Below are 20,693 nucleotides of genomic sequence, written 5' to 3'. Positions count from 1 at the left end.
GACGTACATGCTATAAAGTTGCAGTGGAGATTGAATCCCACTTTCAAAAGCAAAAACCAACAACTTTTCTTCTCCTATGAGCCTAAAATATTCTTAAAAATGTGACTTTATTTCCTAAGTCATTTCTGTGATTTAAGAATGTGAATTCCAAGATTTTACAGCCCCGAGCCCATTATTTACTGAAACTTTCTTTTTCTAAAAGACAAACATTATTTCATTGCACTTCCATTGCGAGAATATTCACAAAAGAAAAGCTTTAGATAGTTGTACTCAGTGGCATACTTTCCACTTTCCCACTTAAATTGATTTGCAGACAGATATAAATCCAACTTCAAAAAGTTTGGTGTTACAGCTTGGGTGGGTAAAATGGATAACTAATGCTTATCCATATGTCCTGAGTATGCAAGATTTGGCTCAAAATCTCATGAGGATAGTTCTCCTGCTTCCAGTTGGGCTGGATTTACTAGCCTATTTTTTTCTTCCAGAAACACACCCTTAATGTTGACTGCCAGAAGCTACATCTGGTACTATCCTACATTTTGAATGTATTGCTTTAAAATTAGAGGAGGGAAATAGCCAAATATTTTAGAAGTTGTTAAACGGTTTTATTCTAAAAATGGGAATGCCCATGCATACCATGCAATGCATACAAGATGCACATATCATTTATCTAGTAAAATACTACTGCACACCCTCCAAACCTGATATCTCTTTGCCTTACACATCAAAACCAGCAGTGAAGTATTTTATTCTCTTTAAGATGATGATTAAAAATTTCCTTATAAGCTTCACAGCAATTTCCATGGCAAAAGATAGTGAAATAATGCAATCACACTTGGTTTGAGGATGATTTAAGGGGTGCTTCTTGCGATTTCTGCTTTTTTCAATATTGCACTTTGAAAATACATTTCAAACAATTCAATCAATTGCAGCAGTTTTCTGCTCAAACTTAGCTATTCTCTCCTCTTCTAGAAGGTAAGGAAGAGGTCCAGATGGGCAAGTTTCTATGGTCCATCATAGTATTAGGGGCTTTCATCCGATGGCCAGCAGTTCTCAAAATTCCAGGCTTATATTCCTGCTGGCCAAGGAGAGAACTTGTGTAAGGAAAGCAACAGCCTTTTTCAGTTTACAGTGTATTCAGTGGAAATACGATGGAATTGAATGCCTTACCTCAGGAAGCTGGTGAAGGGCGGAAGGTCAATTCATGCCTCTCAGAAAGTCAGAGCGTCCCCTGCCCTGATGACTTCTGTCCGGTGACAGAGAAAAGCCATCTTGTGTTGTGGTTAGGTACTGTTCCACTGCAAAGCTCCTTGCTCCCATCAAACTAAACAATTAGAAGAACAGGGATGCAAAAAGAAAGGGAGTAAACATGATAAGTCAGTTCATCACCTTGAGCAACCTTACACAGGAACATAAATTAAAATACGCAGCTGAAGCATCATTAACCCTCCTGCTGACTCCACTCTTGCTGGCTTCACTATACCCTCTCTTCATCAGAGCTGCGCACAAACTGATGAAATACGACATAAGCTGCTCAATTTTAGGCTGTTTCAACTCCTATTAAAGAAGAATATTTTCAGAACATTTGTACTAGAGAAGTAGCATTAAATCCTACTAATATTGGGATGCTTAGCTTTCTAAGTTAGAAAACAAACGAACAAACAAACAAACCCAACAAAGAACGAATGAATACAAAACACATAGAGACCAACCCCAAACCCAGCTTAGTTTCCCAGATGGGTCCATGAGGTCAGTATTTTGCCAGCAGTATTGGACTTCCGGCTCAAATGAGGCTAAAGTTTTCTGATGCCCACTCGTCACTGGCAAGCCATAAGTTCTTGTGGCTACAGCTGCTTGAGTATGCAAAGAGATGGTGACATCTTATGACCAAAATCTATCTTTTTGGGCACTGATATTACCCAAAGCAAAAGTTGATTACTTGCATGTTTAACGGGGAAAACTCTTAAAGTCTTCTATTTCTTTTTGATACTGCAGTCAAAAAGTAATATGGATTTTGTTACATTCAACATCTGGTCCAAAAATGTGCATTTCCACTAAGAAAAACACAAACCAGAAAAGGCAAGCCAAAACAAACACACACAAAATGTTACTATTGTTTTTACATATTTTATCCAGATAGGATTTTTAATATGTACAGAAACTGTATCTGATGTTATGCAGTTGGGTCTAGATATGGAACTTGAAAAAACGAGTTTCTTTTCATGCGTATCATTTTGTTTTATTTCAGTCTTTGCTAGGTTTTTCTACTTAACCGGCAGCAGAAAACCCTCAAATTGCACTTTCAATGTATGATTTATATAGATATAAAAATATGTGGAATAAGAAAGTTTTAACATTATATTTCACAATTCATTTAGCAAAGTAGCAGCAGTTAGAAAATTTTACTTGGCAAGATCCTACTGGGGTGGGAGTAGGCCTGCATGTGGAAAATGGATGTAAAGAATGTTCCTACTATTAGACTGAGGCAGCATGGTCCAACGATGGGAATTTGCTTTGGGAAGTAGATCTTGCTGTAAACTATTTGAGATTAGATATGAGGTGCTGACATATGACAAATGAAACTGCTGAATGAGTGGGTCATATGAGCTAATGATTTTCAATCTTTAATCAGGCACCTAACTTGGCATCATGTATCAGATCTGAGTAAATAAGTACCTTCAGGGCTCAGGGTCAGAACTCTGATGGGAATTCTGCTGAGAAAAACTGGGCTGGAGGGACATGCAGGAAAAAAACACTGGCCACTCTTCTATCACAGCATTGTGAGGACAAAATGGTGCCACCTTTGTCAGGTCCAATGGCACCTCGAGAGTGAGAAGCTGTTGAGATCCCAGCAACAAAGGTGTAGCTTTCTGTCTAAATGGCAAGGTGCAAAGTAGAAGCAGCAGGGCCTTCTCAAGGATTTCCTTATGGTATCCCATGGGGACTTATGGCCACACCTCAGGAAAAGCCCAAGTGTGCTGGCTTCCTAGCAGAGAGGAACTCTCAGCAGCATCTGTGTGGAAAAGAAAAAAATGTATTACTTTGAATCTGCTAAGTTTGAGCCATACATTCCCTGACCTCCAAGTTTTTGGGCACAATTTTATACCCACAGCTGACTGCGGGCACACAAATTATAGCATTCAGGAATTTAACTACCTGATGATTGGGCCTGTGCTCAGTGTTGTAACCCCAAGCATTCCACATTCATGAGAAAAGTCCTCAAAAAAATAAATTAAAAAAAAACCCTGCAAGATTGGCTTCAGAATCATGAATTAATACATTTTGAAACTTCTGGGTTTTTTTGAGCTTGCATGGCTTGCATTTTCTGGTTCTTTCACAATCATAAAAATCAGGAATATTTGAAAAAATACTACAGTGGAATCTGATTTCTGTACAACAAAATGGCTCATGGAACTGGACCTCCAGAAAGACAAAAAAAAATAAAAATAAAAATAAAAAAATCAAAACTTGGGATTAAGTTACTGCAGATTGTACTACAGAGTGTGTTGGGCAGTGTTGCATATACAGGCAGTGTCTCCACAAAACACACGCAGGTACATGCAGTAAATAGACATGCACACATGTATAAATATACATGTACACAGATAGCAACTAGGACACCAGAATGGGTAATATCTTTGCTTTTAAGAAACAATGATACTCTCTGTCGTAGAAGGGAAGCATGGCAATGAGAGATACCAGGCCTCCTCAAAGCAGTGTCCAGAGTGTCGAGCCCATGGAGTCACACAAGCTTTTCTTCCTTCTGTCTTCTGGGCAAGCTTTGCCTTTCAAACTAAAAACCAGACATCACACACACACATGCAAAGCCTGATAAAATGCATACAAAAACACAAGGTTGCCCTTCATCAAGAACTGTTACTTAGGGAGAAGAGGAACACAAATCAGTTGTGGTGGATCTGACCCATTGCTGCGGCTTTCTTGCAAGTTTTTACATCCTGTAGTGCTCTATGGTGATGGAGTAAAGAAAGTTGCTTCCGTCCACCTTTCGTTACAAATTTTTGTAATGTTTTGTAATGTTTGCAGTAGTTGGAAGAGAGAGTTATAGAATCAGGCTGGTTTAAAATAATGTATTTCAGCTGTATCAGTGAAACACATAAGCAATAATAATGATTAAAAAAAAAAAAAAGGAAATAGAAACCATGGGCATCTAAATATCAGATTTGTGGAATAGGATTGTAATCTTCTTTGCAGTGGGGGGAGACCTCAAACCATCACATCCTCCTACACATGTACAAAGTAGAGTCAGAGGAGCCCTGATGGACCCTGGATTATTTGATAAGGCACCCTTCTATTTGCTGCTACTGAAATGATGCTGCCATGGCAGAAGGTGGCAATCTTTCTGGCTGGGAAGACAGGAAGGTGATACAGTTCAGCAGAGAGCAACTTATGTCCATAGAAAGCAGTTCATCATAGCCTTGCTGATTTTCCTTTTAGAGCATTGCAGCTGTAGCATCTTATTTCCTAAGCCCGTAATCCTTGTTGGAAGTCAGATTTTTTGCCTCTGAGCACTGAAGAACTGACTGGACTTTGGCCTAGGAAAGCCCATGGTTCCAGAAAGTCTAAGGTATTTTTGACTAGGATGCTCAGCTATCTTGTACTTCTTACTGTATGTTGGCAAGGCAGAATTAAAACTAAATATTCTCTTTAATATTGAAACCTCAGAAATTTGGGAAAAATACAAAACATACAATTTAAGTGAAGCTCAAACAGCTCAGGAGGGTGCCCTCTATTTGCAGGGATAACCAGATCTGCTCAGCTTTTATTTTAAGGCCAGTTTCTTAAGTAGTAAGCATTTTTTACTTTCCTTCTACTTCATTATGCCATTGTACTCAGATTTCGGCCCTTTTATCCTTTGCCCATTTCAGTCATGTTCTGGGATCTGCAATGAAACCACTATAGGAGATGGTCTGTAGCATCAGTAATGCTTCAAGACAAGCTCGGTAGCTCATATTTCTTTGTTAGGATCCCAGTGAAAAGGGGAAAGATCAGCTTGCTTTGTTTTCAGGCCTTGATTTTCATAAGCTGATGTTGTCTATGGGTGCAGTGGTCATGCATAACGGCAGGAAAAGAGAGGTGCTTTCCTGAGGCCTGTCTCTGCTCCAGGCACACAAGAGGCAGGAGGGTATTTGGATCTCTTCTAGGGCACACCTGATGCACACCTTCTTCTTTTTGGCTCACAGCTCAGTGGGGCCCTACATTGGATTTTATTTTCTCTAACATTGCACAACCATTGCCCTGGGGCAAAATATTCTCATGGATGAACATTTTTGTGAAATGAGGCTGGGTACTGCAAGAAGTGCTGCTTTTAAAGCTGACAGTACACTCTGTGGGTTGAGTAGTTAATATGTATGCTGCCATTGCCACTGCTGGTGTAGGCAAAATTTTTAATTATGCAGTGAACATGAATGCCTATTCATCCACATAGCATATATTTTTCTGCAAATATTAAATATTTATTTCAAAAATTTGAAATGTTATTTGAACATTACTTAAAGCCATTAAGGTTAAATATTCAGAATCTTACACCACTTTTAAAAAACATTTTTCTTTACCTCTGCTTTCAAAATGAAGATGATTTGAAGAAATTTCTTAAGTCTCTGGAGTCTTACTTTGTCTCTGAAAACATTTTCTGAAATTTAAGTAAATAATTTCCAATATTTGGAAACAGAACACAAGTATTTTGTAATAAAATGATAAAACACTCAATATCTGATAAAGTGGCATGTAAAACAAGATGTGCTATAAACATTCTGCTGTAAAGGCAAGGGGATTCATAAATATGCACTGAAAATTTCTACTCACATTAATGACCTTAAACATGAATGGAACAGATAAGTCTTAGGTGAGCTTGCAATGTAATGTTCCCATGGTAACAATATTCAATATCTGTGCATGTAGGTGCTTGAAGAGAGAATGAAACTGGAGTGCAAGTGTCACGGAGTTTCAGGTTCCTGTACAACCAAGACCTGCTGGACCACACTTCCTAAATTCAGAGAGATCGGATATATTTTGAAAGAGAAATACAATGCTGCAGTGCAGGTGGAGGTGGTACGAGCCAGTAGACTAAGGCAGCCAACTTTCCTGAAGATCAAGCAGATCAAGAGTTACCAGAAACCAATGGAAACAGATTTAGTGTACATCGAAAAGTCACCAAACTACTGCGAGGAAGATGCTTCCACAGGAAGTGTTGGCACCCAGGGACGACTCTGTAACCGCACCTCTCCCAATGCGGATGGGTGTGACATGATGTGCTGTGGAAGAGGTTACAACACACACCAGTACACCAAGGTGTGGCAGTGCAACTGCAAATTCCACTGGTGCTGTTTTGTGAAGTGCAACACTTGTAGCGAGCGGACAGAGGTGTTCACCTGCAAATAACGGCGTCGTGCACAAATGAACAGAGCAAATCGCCACCAGTGAAGACAGTGGAGGACAACAAATGACAACAGCATCATTTTGCACATCTAATCTTCTTTGGGAAAAAAAAATAAACCGATACATAAACCAATCCCTCCCCACCACTTACACCTCTACAGATGGTGCATTTTGGCTGGCTGACTGTTGTGACTGCTTTGGAAACAAGGACAACAGGACTAAGGTGATGTTGACAACTACATGAAACTTTCTCTCTCTCTTCTTTTCTTCTTTTTTTTAAGTTACAATCTGGGTGCTGTAGAGTTCTCCTAGTAAGCGTTATACATATCAGAGAAGCTGATGACGTTGCAGCTCCCTTGACATTTAAAGAAAAAAGACACTTTCTCAGATTTTACGACAGAAACACCAAGCCCTGTGCAAATAAAGACTTCCTTTTTTTTTTAAGAAACAAAATCTTCACTGACTAGAACAAAGCAGTCTTGCTGCAAAACCCTAAATTTATAAGAAAGCAGGTAGAGAGAAAACCACAACTGGTGGGGAGATAAAACCTGTGGCGGAAATACTCCACTATCAGCTTGAAAAAATAAAGTTCACAAAATTACATCAGCTGCCAGTGACACTGGAACTCTTTGAATGAACATTAAAAATAATTATTTATGTTTTTAATAGCATAAAAAAATTCTAAGCACTAACGGGTAGTTATGTCTTAATTCTGTACTAAATGTAAACTTATTGGAACTCTGACTTTATGATTTTTGTATTTGGTTCTCCCTAAGTTCTTCAATGCTACTGATCTGTTGTCACTCCACTAGTAAAGAGTTCGAATTCTGTAGGCCTTAAGCAATGACCAGAACTGAGCAAAAGATCACATGAAGCTGTGGTTACAAATGCTTGATGGAGGCTTTCTCATTTGCCTCCTGACTACGAGTGACTCTTTTAGATTCAGGCTTCAGGCATGGAGCACCTACCCCCAGCTCCCTGTAAGGAGTTGGATACAAATATATGTTTCGACAAACATCAAAGGTTTTGCTTTGCAGTCATATGCACTGGCAGGATCTTCCAAGCATTACACTTTGCCTTTAATGGTTAAAACATAAGATTAGCAATAGTTTTTAAAAAATTATCAGCTCAGTATCAGCTGAGAAGTTAATAAATATATGGTAGCCAAACACCATGTTGCTGCAGCCTGTGAGTTGTGATGGCTTTGTGAGCCTAAGAAAGCTAAAACGTGGGTTAGTTTGTGCCATCATTATTTGAGGGTTGGCAATAACCCCGGTAAATGTATGAATGTTAAGAAAGTAGAGGACTTTTTACAACAGTGTCCAATTTTAATTCATCTTTTTCCTCTTTTTAAAAAAATCCTCTGATGTTTTACTACTGCAAAACCCAGTGATTCTAACGCAGACGCATCCATTACAATACAGCCCATTTAATCATATAATCATACACTTGCAGCAGGGATCCCAACCTGATTTTCAGAAAAATTGGATTAAAAATATACTAACACCTGCATATCTAAATTTCTAGCTTTTCTTTCATCCTTTTACTTATCATGAGGGGCTGCACAGCCATGGGGACTCCCCACCCAGTGCAGGAGCACGCATCACCCCACATTGTGCTCTCGGGGCAAGGGGCTGGTGGAACTGCTGTGCTGCTAGCTCCCATGCTGAGTATGTGGATGATCTAGGATCACCTCCCAAATTTATGGGCTTGTGCTACCAAAAGTAACCAGCCACATGGGGACCTTAGTTTGACTGCTCATGAAAACCTGCCTTTCTAAGAGAGACACTTACTTACCCTCTGAAAATCAGACTCCTTTGATGAGTCACCCACGGGGCACCCCAAACTCTAAGCACTCTTGCTTTTTTGTTATTGCTGTTGGTTTCTAAATTGCAACCACAGGTTCAAACTCAGCCTTGGCATAAATGAGTGCAACTCCACGAAAGGAAGCTGGGCCCCTCCCCAAATGCTAGGGTCACTCCATATAATTTAAAGTTCCTTTGATTCATGGGTATTGTTGTTGAATAATAGTGAAATACTGTACTTTCACTACATTCTTGACAGGAAGCAAATAAAGCTCCCAAGCACAGTAATGCACAGTCTTATGGTACTAGATACTGTAAATATATTAGAATAGTATTTGTTAAGTACAGTTGAAGAATCCAATTAAGTTATATTATTGTATATCATTTAAATGTCTATAGAGTATTTTAAATTATTGTGAACTACACTGCGTTAAGAAAAAAAAAAAAAGGTTATATATTATAACATCAGCCACTCTGAAAAGTGGACCAAAGTGATGCTATCTTTTTTTTTACACACCCCTATTTGAAATAGCTATGTAAGCTATCCACCATTGTAACAATCCTACAATCGGATTATCTATCTACAATATCATGTTTCAGAGCATCCTATCAAAGCTATGATCACATAGGGGTGCAGCATTCAGAAAGGTACTGCTGTATGGCACAAAGCAGAGGCTGACGACAGAAGTGCATGGATTCTGAACTATGTCCCAGGAAAAAGCAGTTTTGATCAGAAAACGCCATTACCACTACTGTACGGAAAAAGAAAAAAAAGAAAAAAAAAGACAAGTTTTTACAAATGTGTTTATGAACAGAAGTAGGTTACACACAACTTTTCTTTTAAAAAAATGTAGTTTGATGTCAAAGAATTGTGACAATTGAGGTTTGAATGTGATCAGCAATATAGTATGGTTTAACCATACATTAGCCATGACAAAACTCAAAATACTGTATGTAATTAAAGAGTATAAGAACAAAGATCAATTTGTTTACTATGTTAATGTTTTATGGCAAGCAGGAAAAAAAAAAAGATGAAATGTGTTTCCATTAAAACTTAATTTTTTTCCCCTTCTAGACCTCTTTCTTTTTGTTCATTATTTACTTAGAAAAAAAGAAAAGGCAGAAATGCCTTAGGCAAGGGCTTCTCTGGAAGAGAAATGGCGTCCAGACTCCAAATTCTAAGCAGGTTTTCTGTTTGTAAGAAATAACAGTGCATGCTCCTGTGTTTGACGTCGAAGTCCAGAGCCATCTACTTACACCGATGGTACAGAGGACTGGGAACTAGCAACAGCCTTGGCGCTACCAGAGACTTCCACAGTCTCAAATGAAATGGAGAGCAATGTTCACTGGTAGCGGTAGGGCTTCAGACTCCAAAACACTTATCTTCCACGATTCTCACATTACAGATTAGTGATCAGAGAGGAAATGGAGGCATATAGGAGAAGCTTGAAGGCCTCTTGTGTGTGCACTTGCATGCGCTCCAGCTTATTTAATTAAGTTACAGACATCTGAAAACATAGATTAACCAGGACCTAAAAGATTTTGACAGCATTTGATCTGGTCAGAATTTCAGCAACATCCTTAATACTGAGAATGGTGTATTTCTATAAGAAATCCAAAGAAAATGTACAACCTTTGTTATATTTGCCCCTCAGGGAAGATATCCAGCTATAGATAAAGGCATAGCCAAGTTCTACATGAACTCAGTCCAAAATAACTTCATTAAAATGTACTGATTTGCCCTGAGTTTACAGCAGTATAAGTATGCACAGCATTTTATCCACAGGTGCCAAAGAAAACACTGCACCTTCTTTCTAATTACATCATGGGAAACTTGTTAATAGATCTGCAGGAAGTTTTTATAGCAAATGTCAATATTTCATTCATTTCTACAATGACATCTGGCAAGTAGATGAAACTCATCGAAAGACTGGCAACTCTTTTAGCAAATTTCAGGCATGCTGCAGATAGGTCACTTGAAGTTTCAAACACCTATTTCCACGGACTCCTTTCTTTACAATTAAAAATTCAAAGCGATATTAAATGTAACAAATCGAGACCTTCCCTTGTAGGAGGTTTCTCATTTAAATAACGTGCCTTTCGCTACTGAAGGCATTCTTGGCATTCAATGGAAAAAGTTTTCTATAAAGCTGGAGATAATTTGCATTCACAGCAATTGTCATAACTGACTGGAATGACTGCACATTTCCTTTCTGATCATTGGGACCTTTTGTTGCAGTGACAGTTCCCACAGAGAAGGCAGTACAGTAAATACTACAGTAAAGACCCAGCATTCTTCTCCTAGAGTGACAGCCACAAGAGGACACAAATATACACAAATAAATCTACATCCAAAAAGCATCAAAATGGAAAGGCAGAGAAGTTTGCCAGTAATTTCATTTTGTGGTACTGAGATTGTGAGAAACCTCATGCACACAGAACAAATCACACTGCATGCTGAACTTCACACAGATTTCTTCTCCTCAAATTCAAAGTTTCTGTCTGTACCTCTGCAAATTCAGGAAGATTTATTGGAGAACAAGGGCACACAAAGGCTGGCAAGTATTTTTCTTTGTGTTTCAGCTGCTACCAGGAAATTGTTGTGCATCATTACTTGAGAGCAGAGACACAATTGCAGATTTTAAATTTGCATCTCATTTTTAAAACAAAGATCTGTATTTCTCTCCTTGCCAATTCCTCCAGTACAGATATATGTGCTCCAGAAGATTAGGTCGGTGGAGAATAAAGATGGCAGTTTTCATGTAATGTAAGATTGTTGGTCATAGTGTGTTTCACAGAGCGCTGAGGTAAAGTTAATGATACTGCTTTAAATGTGAAAAATTACTTGTGTTGTTTTTTACTGATAGCAATGTTTGGAGACCTGATTGCAATTCTATTTTATAGGATGGTCCATTTCATAACTTGCTACTACAGAAGCCCCTGAAAATGGGAATAATAAAGTTTACTTTTGTTTTGTGTCCTCCTTTCCATTTGTCACTATAAACAGATCATATGATCAGTAAGACACCAGCTTTATGACATTAAAACTTGTGCCTCGGTATGAAAAATGATTATGATACATGACTTGTGGGTGACCCAAACAAAACTCACCACACCAGACGCTGGAAACGTTTGTGTTGAATGCTGCCTGCCTAATTATTCTCTGCCTTCCTTTGCCATGCAACTTAGGGAAAAAGAGCATTTTATGTCCAAAGAAGCTAAAAGGAATTCCCAAGGAGATTACAAGCTTTTGATTTTATTGTTTAATTCCTGTTTCTGCGAGAGAAGAAGAGCATTCCCTACATCACTGAGTAAAAGGAAACCTGAAGGCATTTTGAAGACTGTTCACACCACCCAACTTAAATGGATGCCAAGTGGGCCGATCATTCCTCACAGCTCCTTCCACGAAGTCAGGGGTGCACTGGTTCAGCTGTCATCTCTGAAAAATCCCACACAGACACGCCAGGTGATTTAGCCACTCAGACAAAACACCCAAAGTTGTGCCATGGGAATGAGTTCCTACGAGCTATTTCCCCACAGAGATATTCTCAAAGAGTGTTGTAAAAACTATTCTATTGTCCTGTGATTTGATGAGGCAGTTCCTTACAGCATGGTTAATTTATAATTTTGACTACCTCTTCAGACTTGTGCTGTGCAAGGAAATTAATTTAAGAGTTGAACGTTCAACAGCATTTTCCTACTTGTGAAGGATTCTAGTAGGTATGCACTGCAGTGTTCCCCTAGTTACCATATCAGTGCTCATCCATGCTGCTATTCCCGAGCACTTCAGACTATGCCAAAAGGCTCTCATGGCAGCTCCATCCTGATTACCTTCATGGATTGCACCTCACTGTTAAAGCTGAATTCGGGCTACAGTTTAGGCTTGTTAAAAACGCAGTTAAATTTAATAGTAATCTCTTTTCAACAATGTCAGCCATCGCACAGAATTCTTTCTCAAGCGAGTATTATATATATGCATACTAGAAAGGATTACTCTGCCCAGAGAGAGGAAAATACATCCCCTCCCCAAAACTATACACCAGATTAAAGCCTAATACGCACACACGTCATGCATGTAATTTCTCTACACACACACATAAAAACATATATGAATACCTTAAAAATACATAAATATATGTGTGTGCAATTGAAAAACAGACTGAAGACATTCAGTGAAATTTCTGTCAAATCATTCTACATTTTGTCCCTTTTTACGGAGACAGGATTTTGTGCCTTTGTATTGAACTACAGAGCTACAGATTTCAAACATTTTCTTGCAGATGTGCTGTGTCATCAGCATCATAACAACACCTGGTAATGCTTGTTTTGTTTGTAGGTCTTTTGGTTTGAATATCTCAGAAAATAAAAAAAGTCCCTCATTTTGTAGTTGGAGAAAGTGGAGTTTTGTGAAATCTCTTACTCCTTTATCTATTCAGGAACAGAAGGCAGAGTAATTTAGCTCTAACTCACTTGCCAAAGGGTCAAGCAAAACTCAGTAGCTAGGGCTACAGCTTAGATGTCCCAGTTTTCTGTGGAGGCTCCAACTGCCAGCCCTACCTGATGTGGTTACTGCAATGTATGAGATTATCAGGCGTGATCTACAGACATGTATTTATTCGCAAGCATATCACAGCTCTTCTTCCTTATCTCTCTCTTTAAAAGATAAGCTACTTAATATTTGCCCCGTTAACCTTTTGAGCAGATGCAGGCACTTTCAGTCAGAAAATCATCACCAATATGCTCTGTTAGTTTATCTACAGTAGTGAGTCAGATAAATGCTTTCTCTTTTTTGAAAGGCTGGAAGCAATGCGGCAGGACAGGTTTGTCCACCCACCGCATTTTGTTCCAGCAGCTCTGGCACAGAGCTGCATCTGGGATCAAATAGTCTTAGGAAGCCAACATGCAAAGCTTGAACAGTAGACTAAAGTAAATATATAATGTCGTGGGAAAAAGTCTCTTGTTTGTTAATATTAGGTGATACAGAATATCTGTTGCTGGGGACAAGCAACCTGAGAGCTGTTGGATTATGTTCAGCAATGCTGTCTTTATCTCACTGCGCAGGTTGCCTTCCTTCCTGTGTATGGTGTGTGTGTGTGTGCGTGTGTGTGTGCAGGCAGGAGGACTGGGGAAGCATTTAACTAAAGTCAGTGCATAAATATATATATATATATTTAATTTCAAGAATGGGGAAAAATGAGTGGGGTGGGGGAGGTTAGTAGGAACTTAAACGAGAAATAGCTGGAGATGGCTTGTAGCAATATGGTAAGAAAATATGTGCTTTGGAAGTTTCAGCTGGCTACCTAATGCAAACCACTCCTGAAGGAAGGAGAAAGAATGAGGAAGTTAGCTTGTGGTCAGCAGCTTCTCTGCCCGTGATATCCAGTTCATAATTATTGCAGGGCTACAGTTCAGTCAGCTTTTGACAAATGAATTACCAAGTGTTTTCTCTGCATGTTTTCTATTCAAGTGTGTTTAGTAATAAATACTTGGATCCAATGGCATTTTCTTAGTCAAACACAGCCACTCCTAAGCATTAATAATAGTTCTTATTCTTTCTATAAGCCCCAGAACAAGATTCTTTTATTCTGGTTGAAGTTCTTCTTACAGAAGTTGAGTATCTTGGACTTTCTCCATCCACATTAATTTTGACTAATTATAGCCCTAGCATTCTTCATCTCCAAACCCTCTGCAACAGCCCACACACTCTGTGTTAAAAAATTTCCAGGAAATAGAACAAATCCTTGTGAGATTTGATAAAATTATCAAAATCATTGTATAAAAGGAAAAAGTAATAGCAGAATGACACCTGCAGCAGGTCAGAACACAGAATTTCCTTGCTCCTTTACTCATACTCAGTTTCTCTCTTCTTCAGGTTTGTAAAATGACATTTCCTGAGTACATGCAATGCTTCCATTAGTCTGACTGGAAGCACAACCACTTTAGATGTCTGTAAATAACAATTTTCAGTCACAAAGATTTGAAGGAGGAAGTAACGAGCCATGAACATTCTCTGGCAGTGCTATTATATGATTTGCCTGTATTTGCAAACAATATTCAAATAAAAAGTTATGCATGGAAAATACACACTTTTAATCACTACGTAATTTTTTAGTTATATCGCTTTTAAAAAAAGAGGGGCAGTACTCAACTTCATTCAATCCATATTTACAAGCAGATAATAGGAGCTCATATGCCTCTTTTGGTGATGGTAAATTAAAATTTAACATTAGGTGCCCTTAGTACTGTTGGAGCCCTTTTTACAGTTTTGGCCTCTGTATGAGCAACTCAGTTATGCTCAGATAAAATGCTTAGTGGAAATACCAGCACTGCCAATTTTTGCCTTCAGGTATTCCTCTTTTCTTTTTCTCCCCACCCTAATTACTGACCAGCACAGAGAACAAACAGAAATACATTTATTTTTTTTTTAACAAACCAGCCAAATGGATGCTTTTCCAAAGACCTCAGTTTGTTTTCCTTTAATAACAGTACCCTCTCCTTTTTAAAACCTGTTGCATTCAAGAGATGCCTCTTTTTCCTAGATGGGTTCACTTGAGCTTCTTTTTCCACTTCAGCTTTTTAGTTAGTTACACTCTCTGATAAACTGATGCCTGTTCAAATGTCTCTACTCAAGCTGAGACAGATCCAAAAAGTACTTGTAGAGGGTGTTGGCCACAGTCCTGAAAGCCTTTCTGCTGGCACTTCAGAGCTGTGAAGTGTTTGCCTGCTCTATCGTCTCCAGCTGAATGAGGAGGGAACTGAGCTTCCCTTCCAGCTGCGGATGACTGCAAGGTAAGCCACAGCACTTTAAGAAGCAATAAATTAAATCAGGCCCCTCTCAGCCTCTTGACCTAAAACTTGTCAAAGATGGCAATAGTTACCAAATTCAGGCCCCACTCAATGGCTAGTAGGGATGGATGCTGTGACCTAAATGAGAGGGTTTTTTAAGTCCTGCTTCAAAAAGGATCAAATTCTTCTAAGTCTCCCTTCTGATTGCAAGTTATGAAGCCAGCAGGGTTGTGCACTTTCACCTGTCCTACAACATTTTCACAAACTTGCCTTGGTTGGGGAAAAAATGTCCATAGGAGAGCTCTGCAAAAAAATTTGTTTTGTGAAAAAAGAGAGATTAATCAAGACCAAAGATGGGGTTGGGGTAAATTTCTCAAACTGTTTATAAAAATGGGAGACTAGCAGCTGAGAAAACCTTTTAGATTGGCTTCCCATGTTTCTTCATTTTTACTTCTTTTTAATTAATTATTGTTATATGCTTAAGCTAAAACCTCAAAAAGGGAAAAGAAAAAAAGATGCAAAGAGATTTTATAATTATGAGAATGGAATACACGGACTGGTCCAAACCAGAGCCTACCTCAGATCCATGAAAACCCACAACTACAAATTTTTGTGCTTACTTGGAGAGAAGACACTTTTCAGGATTCTTTTTGTATGTATGTGTGAGCTTGATGGGAAAATTATTTCATTTACAGTTTAAATAAACATTTTTGTTCGAATAGATACCATGGACTTCCTTTCTGTCCTACTTTGGTAAAAATCTGATCAGGTGTCAGTGGCGTCATTTCTTAATAAAAACAAATCTTTATTTTTCTTCCCCCTAGCCCTTCTCAGATCTATCTACCTATATATTAAAAGATGTCTTTCTTCTGAGTTCAGACATCCCAAATATGCAAAACAGGAACATATAGTCTTCTTTATCTTGGAGAAAGATATGAAATCAAAATGCGTTAAGAGTATATATTTTTTAAAGGTAGTGGGATTTTAAAGCAAAACAAGAAAACTCAGATAATATTCAAATCACGCAAGCTTAATATTTAAATGAATCTCATCTGTCATACCTTCCTAAAATAAGCACAAGCGATAAAATATGAGCTTACTGGCCAAGGTTTGAGATTTCACTTCTGAAGTACGGTCCATTGATGAGGTACTTTACCCTTCTCCTGCATTCAGGAAACCCTGGAAAAGCACGATCCCAATCTGGTGCAGCAGGTGACACTTTAGAGACTGAATGAGACCTAGGAAACCAGGAGGCACATGCCCTGTGTAGCAGTTCACAGGCTGCCATGACTTTTTAACATCACCACAGCTGCCTGCAAGAGGCAAAAATAGATATGTCAGTAGCTATACTTTAACCAATTGATGGTGAGAGTTGTTGTTTCCAGTGATCACCAGGGCCTGGCTGAAAGTGCTGATCTGCTCCTCACCACTGGGCATTGTCTACATCTGCAACCTTGGTGGGAGAATGAGATAGAACATGTCTGCAGGGTGTGGTTTGCGGAACTGAGGTTGAACTAATGGAAAAAGTAGTGTGCCAGTGTCAAAGCAATAATTTCTGTTCATAGTGGCACTATCTCATGAGTACACCTGGTGGCAATTTGAGAGGGATGAAGTGCAGTTGGTTCCCAAGCACGGAGCTCTTCCCCAGCAGCACTGCAGTCCTGTTGCAATGCTAGCAGCTCCCTGCTGAATCCTGCAACATTTTGCCTCTATTAATTTGGGCAGCACTGGGTCATATCTTTTTTCTTGGTGCTTATCCAAAAGCTGGCTGAGAGTGTCTTTCTTTTCAAGACCAGTGACAAACAAATGCCAAACACATTGCGAGGAGGGTGTGCTGTCAGACACCTATGGCACAGACTACAGTTGCACCAAGCAAGGACAACAAACACACATCTCCACCTGATAGATTTCTTCATGTCCTTATGGCATGATTGCACTGGGGAAACCCATCCTTCCCAGGAGCGAAACGGGGTTTTTCTGCCCTTGGAAGGAACTGAGGGGCTGGAAGGCAGCAGGCACCCCTCTTGCAGCTCATGCAGAAGAGATCATGTTTGCATACTCGGGGCGCAAATAAAGGCAAAATTTTCCGAACTATTTTAATGTAAATACAGGGGCGTCCACAGCTACACTAGCATGGCAGTTTGACTGGGATGACTGCCAAGGAACAAATTTAATGCACTGTATTTCATTTGCTCTTGACAATGGATAAATGGCACTCTCTTTCTGCTTAAATGGCATGCCTGCTGCTGTCTACGTGTCTGCCCACAGGTGTTATGCAGCATGAACACTTACGTCTGCTAACATAAATTTGTTAGCTTGTGTTTGCTTCCCTCTTCTAGCGTGGCTGCTCAGTCAATCAAACCGACAAAAATAAACAAGTACAAACACTTCTTGTGAAGTGTGGAGGCAGCAATTAAAGCACACCGAGGTAGGGTGCAGGGTTTTAATCATGTCGGCCCTTGGCTAAAGAGCTTGGATAAGTGCTTCTCCAGCCATGCAGGAGGAAGGAGGAGGAATTTCCTCCATGCCCCTAGAAGGGAGATTTATCCATGGATTTTGTTTAGGGCTATCCCCTCATCCATGCATTTCTACCTACTGATGGATCTTCACATCTCAGAATTTGCCTCCAAAGCAAGTACTCCTGCAACCATTTTAAATATTAGTGATAGTCCCTTTTTTGTAATGACAGTTATTTTTGACAAGCTAACAAGCTTCTCTTCAAGTGTGTTTATTATCTTATTTAAAGAAATGGTGACAGTTTTGTGTTGTTTTTATAGTGTTCATGAAAGATCAGTGCCAAAAGAAAGCAGATATTTTGCTGTTACACAATAACAGGGAAAATACCTAATTTTAAAGCTTTGAACTAAGATATTTTTTATAAGATGAGCAGGCACAGAAACAGTTCGCCGAATTGTAACTTGAAAGTTTTGTATCTAATAGGACCAAACTCAAGGATAATACTGATGATGGGTAGGAAAAATGTATCACTTCAATATTTTATTTTATTTTTTAATTATTAAGCGTACTAGAACGTAAATGTGGGATGTGGGGGTGGTGAAGAAAACCATCATATGGCGCTCCCAGAATTTCCACCTTTCCATTTGCTTTTCTACTGCTGTGAAATAGCTGGAAGTGCATCCCAGATATTAGCATACATATAGTTACACTGAATTGTTTATAAACATCAAACATTATTTATAGCTCTCTCACACACACGTCACCATGGAAACAAAGCAATTGACATACTATTAGGATGCAATTTCCCAGCACAGCGAGGGAGAATGGCAATTTATCTGCATCTGGGTGGTTTCACATTACTGTTTGTGGTCACAGATCTCCCCTCCAAAGCATCTCTTGGATGTGAAATTAGTTTTGATCACCGAAGAAAAGATTAGATCAATATAAGGCAGTCAATTTGAAACAGCAGAGCACATGCAAAAACACTGCAATTACTGCACAGGAGTGACATGAGCTATTCAGCAGTGCCGATTCAAAGGCAAAATGAGGAATTTTGAACCCTGTGCAGGTCACTTCAGGCCAGGGTTTTCCATCTCGCCATTGCTGATGGTCAATGCTTGTCACCATCTGCTTGCTGGCTGGCAGCCTAGATGAAGCAGTATTGATTACAGATTGCAAATCTAAAAAAATTAGCATTCAGAGGCATCCTTACTTATAATAAGGTTGAGGATCGAATGGATGAGAAATCCTTTCCCTCCTGAAATAAGATGGAGTATATGCAGCACCAAAATTTAAGGCTAAACAGATGTCTGTCAAAAGAATATAGTGGCAGAGATTCTAAAGGATATGTATGCCCACATATACAGATTGGCCTATTAGGGGTGTCTTTTGTACATGTGTGTGTTTAGGATGTAGCTTAGAATGTAAGGCATTATGATCATCGCTTTCCACCAGGCACTTGAAATGAAGATTATGATACAAAGAAACACATTCATGGTCCTAACAGTGTAAATGACAAGATCATCACACCTTGGCAATAACAGCTTCCTACTTGGTCATCCCTGCATAACAGGGGCCCTCCAAGTGAATGAAGATATAATAGATGAGAATTTATCAGAACAGCATACAGGGCTGTGCTAATCCACAGCTTAAATTAATCATGTATATTAAACACAACAAACAAACAAATAAAGCTCTCAACCAGAACTGTCAGTCCTCCCAATCTAGATGTGTCAGAGTGGGCTGACAGAATCTCAGAATCTCACACTGAAGCAAATTTTGCTGTATTACCACCAGCAGCACTCCCTGACTCAGAGCTGCAAGGTCACTCCAGAAAGATTGCTTGTAGGAAGTCCCATTATTGCATGATTTCCGTTTATTCCCCAGCTAGATTTGATATGAATTGACCTGCTTTCTGTCTCATTAAATAGTGCTCCTGAACTCAGAGTGGGAGATTCCTTTGTGCCATCTGTCCTAACACTGAAAACAGAACAACTCCTCTATCTCTAACAGAGAATATTTTTCAGAAGGGGAAAATAATCTTCTCTTTCCCAGCAGATGTAAGTGCTGCAGAGTACTTCGGGAGCCTTTAGGATAAAAACTGCTCGAGTAAACACAGGGTATAATTATCATCATCTGTCATCTCTGCAAATCCATACATTTTATATTCCACTTGAAACAGGAAAAAAAAATCCTCAATGGGATGTCTTCCAGCGAACCAATTTAGCTAATGAGAGTGAATATCAATGACTGCTGGCTAATCAGAATGGTATTAGCATAAATTTTACTTAATGAGGACATATTTGGCTGGTGCCAGGAGCAAAATGGTACTGAGCTAGAGTGTAAAATGCAAAGTGTAAGCCTCAACTGAAAAAAAAAAACAACAACAAGAACAACAAAAGCTGCTAGCAGAGCAAATAAACAGGAATGTATCTGAAGTCATGATTATACCAGCACTTCCTATGCAAGCAAGCATTTCCCCCTCACTTGAGGCTTTGCAAACTTTTTCATTACTACAGAATCTTATCAACCATTTAACTGTGATGAATAAAACACTCTGGGGAACAGCCTGACAAGAGATTCAATTGAACTCTTTTAACCTCATGTCGGTAGGTAGATCACCAAGGGAACTCACTTTCTGTTTAATTTAAGGCATGTAATACATGCACTGTGCTGCACAACCGAAGTATAATTTTTCCTTTGTGTATTGTGTAAGTCTCTGTTTTGAAAAATGCCCAAATACTGCTCTCAGCTTCAAAAGAAGCAATGTAACATTGCCCTCTATCTGCCTGTGAGCAATCGTCGGCAAAAATTCCCATCTGCTGCTGTTGTCTTGAAGGAGTTAACTTCTTGCCACATCCAAGTGCTGCTATGCACAGTGCAATTCTTCTTTATATATAAGCTCATATTAGACAGTCTGAGAAGACTCCATGAACAATATGAAAGATTTTTGTCTGCAGCAACATAAAGGGGTTAGAGTTCAATGCTCTCACAAAATATTTAATCTTGAGAAATGTTATTTGTAGTGTCATTCTTGTATATACCTGCTTTGAAATTCCTAACCCTAGATTCTTCTATGTAAAGGAATATAGGGCAGAAGTGTTCTTACCTTTGATATACTATAGGATCTGACAATATTTAACTGGTGAAGTCATTTTTGTTTCCAAACCTGTGTCTCAAATATGCTTGGGAACATGGAAACTCACAATGCCCTTATTCATGACATCAAAATGAGTTCCATGGTAACAC

The 20,693-nt window shown here is 39.0% G+C and overlaps 1 protein-coding gene and 1 long non-coding RNA gene across 6 annotated transcripts in view; one reads left to right on the top strand and one right to left on the bottom strand.

Moving 5' to 3' along the window:
- Positions 1-9,275, top strand: part of WNT7B (Wnt family member 7B) — a 94,878-nt gene extending 85,603 nt beyond the window's left edge. For 3 of the 4 annotated variants that reach the window (NM_001171593.2, XM_046942937.1, XM_046942933.1), the window contains exon 4: positions 5,920-9,275. In NM_001171593.2, coding sequence (NP_001165064.1) covers positions 5,920-6,399 — 480 coding nt within the window. In that variant the 3' untranslated portion in view covers positions 6,400-9,275. The remainder of the gene's footprint in view (positions 1-5,919) is intronic. The other variant, NM_001037274.2, reaches the window with a different exon arrangement.
- LOC107053997 lies at positions 836-20,685 on the bottom strand. Of its 2 annotated transcripts, XR_005842011.2 has the most exons (5): positions 20,554-20,685; positions 16,088-16,300; positions 2,677-3,013; positions 1,171-1,324; positions 836-1,075 (listed from the first exon to the last, which is right to left on the bottom strand). It is a non-coding gene; the product is annotated as an uncharacterized LOC107053997 (long non-coding RNA). The 2 variants fall into 2 exon arrangements; XR_005842009.2 differs by lacking the exon at positions 2,677-3,013.
- Positions 20,686-20,693: the final 8 nt, after the last annotated feature.

Source organism: Gallus gallus, chromosome 1, assembly GCF_016699485.2.
Source record: "Gallus gallus isolate bGalGal1 chromosome 1, bGalGal1.mat.broiler.GRCg7b, whole genome shotgun sequence".
NCBI classification, from domain to species: Eukaryota; Metazoa; Chordata; class Aves; order Galliformes; family Phasianidae; genus Gallus; species Gallus gallus.
Note: the sequence above shows the minus strand (reverse complement) of the source record. Positions and strands in the feature narration are given on the sequence as shown.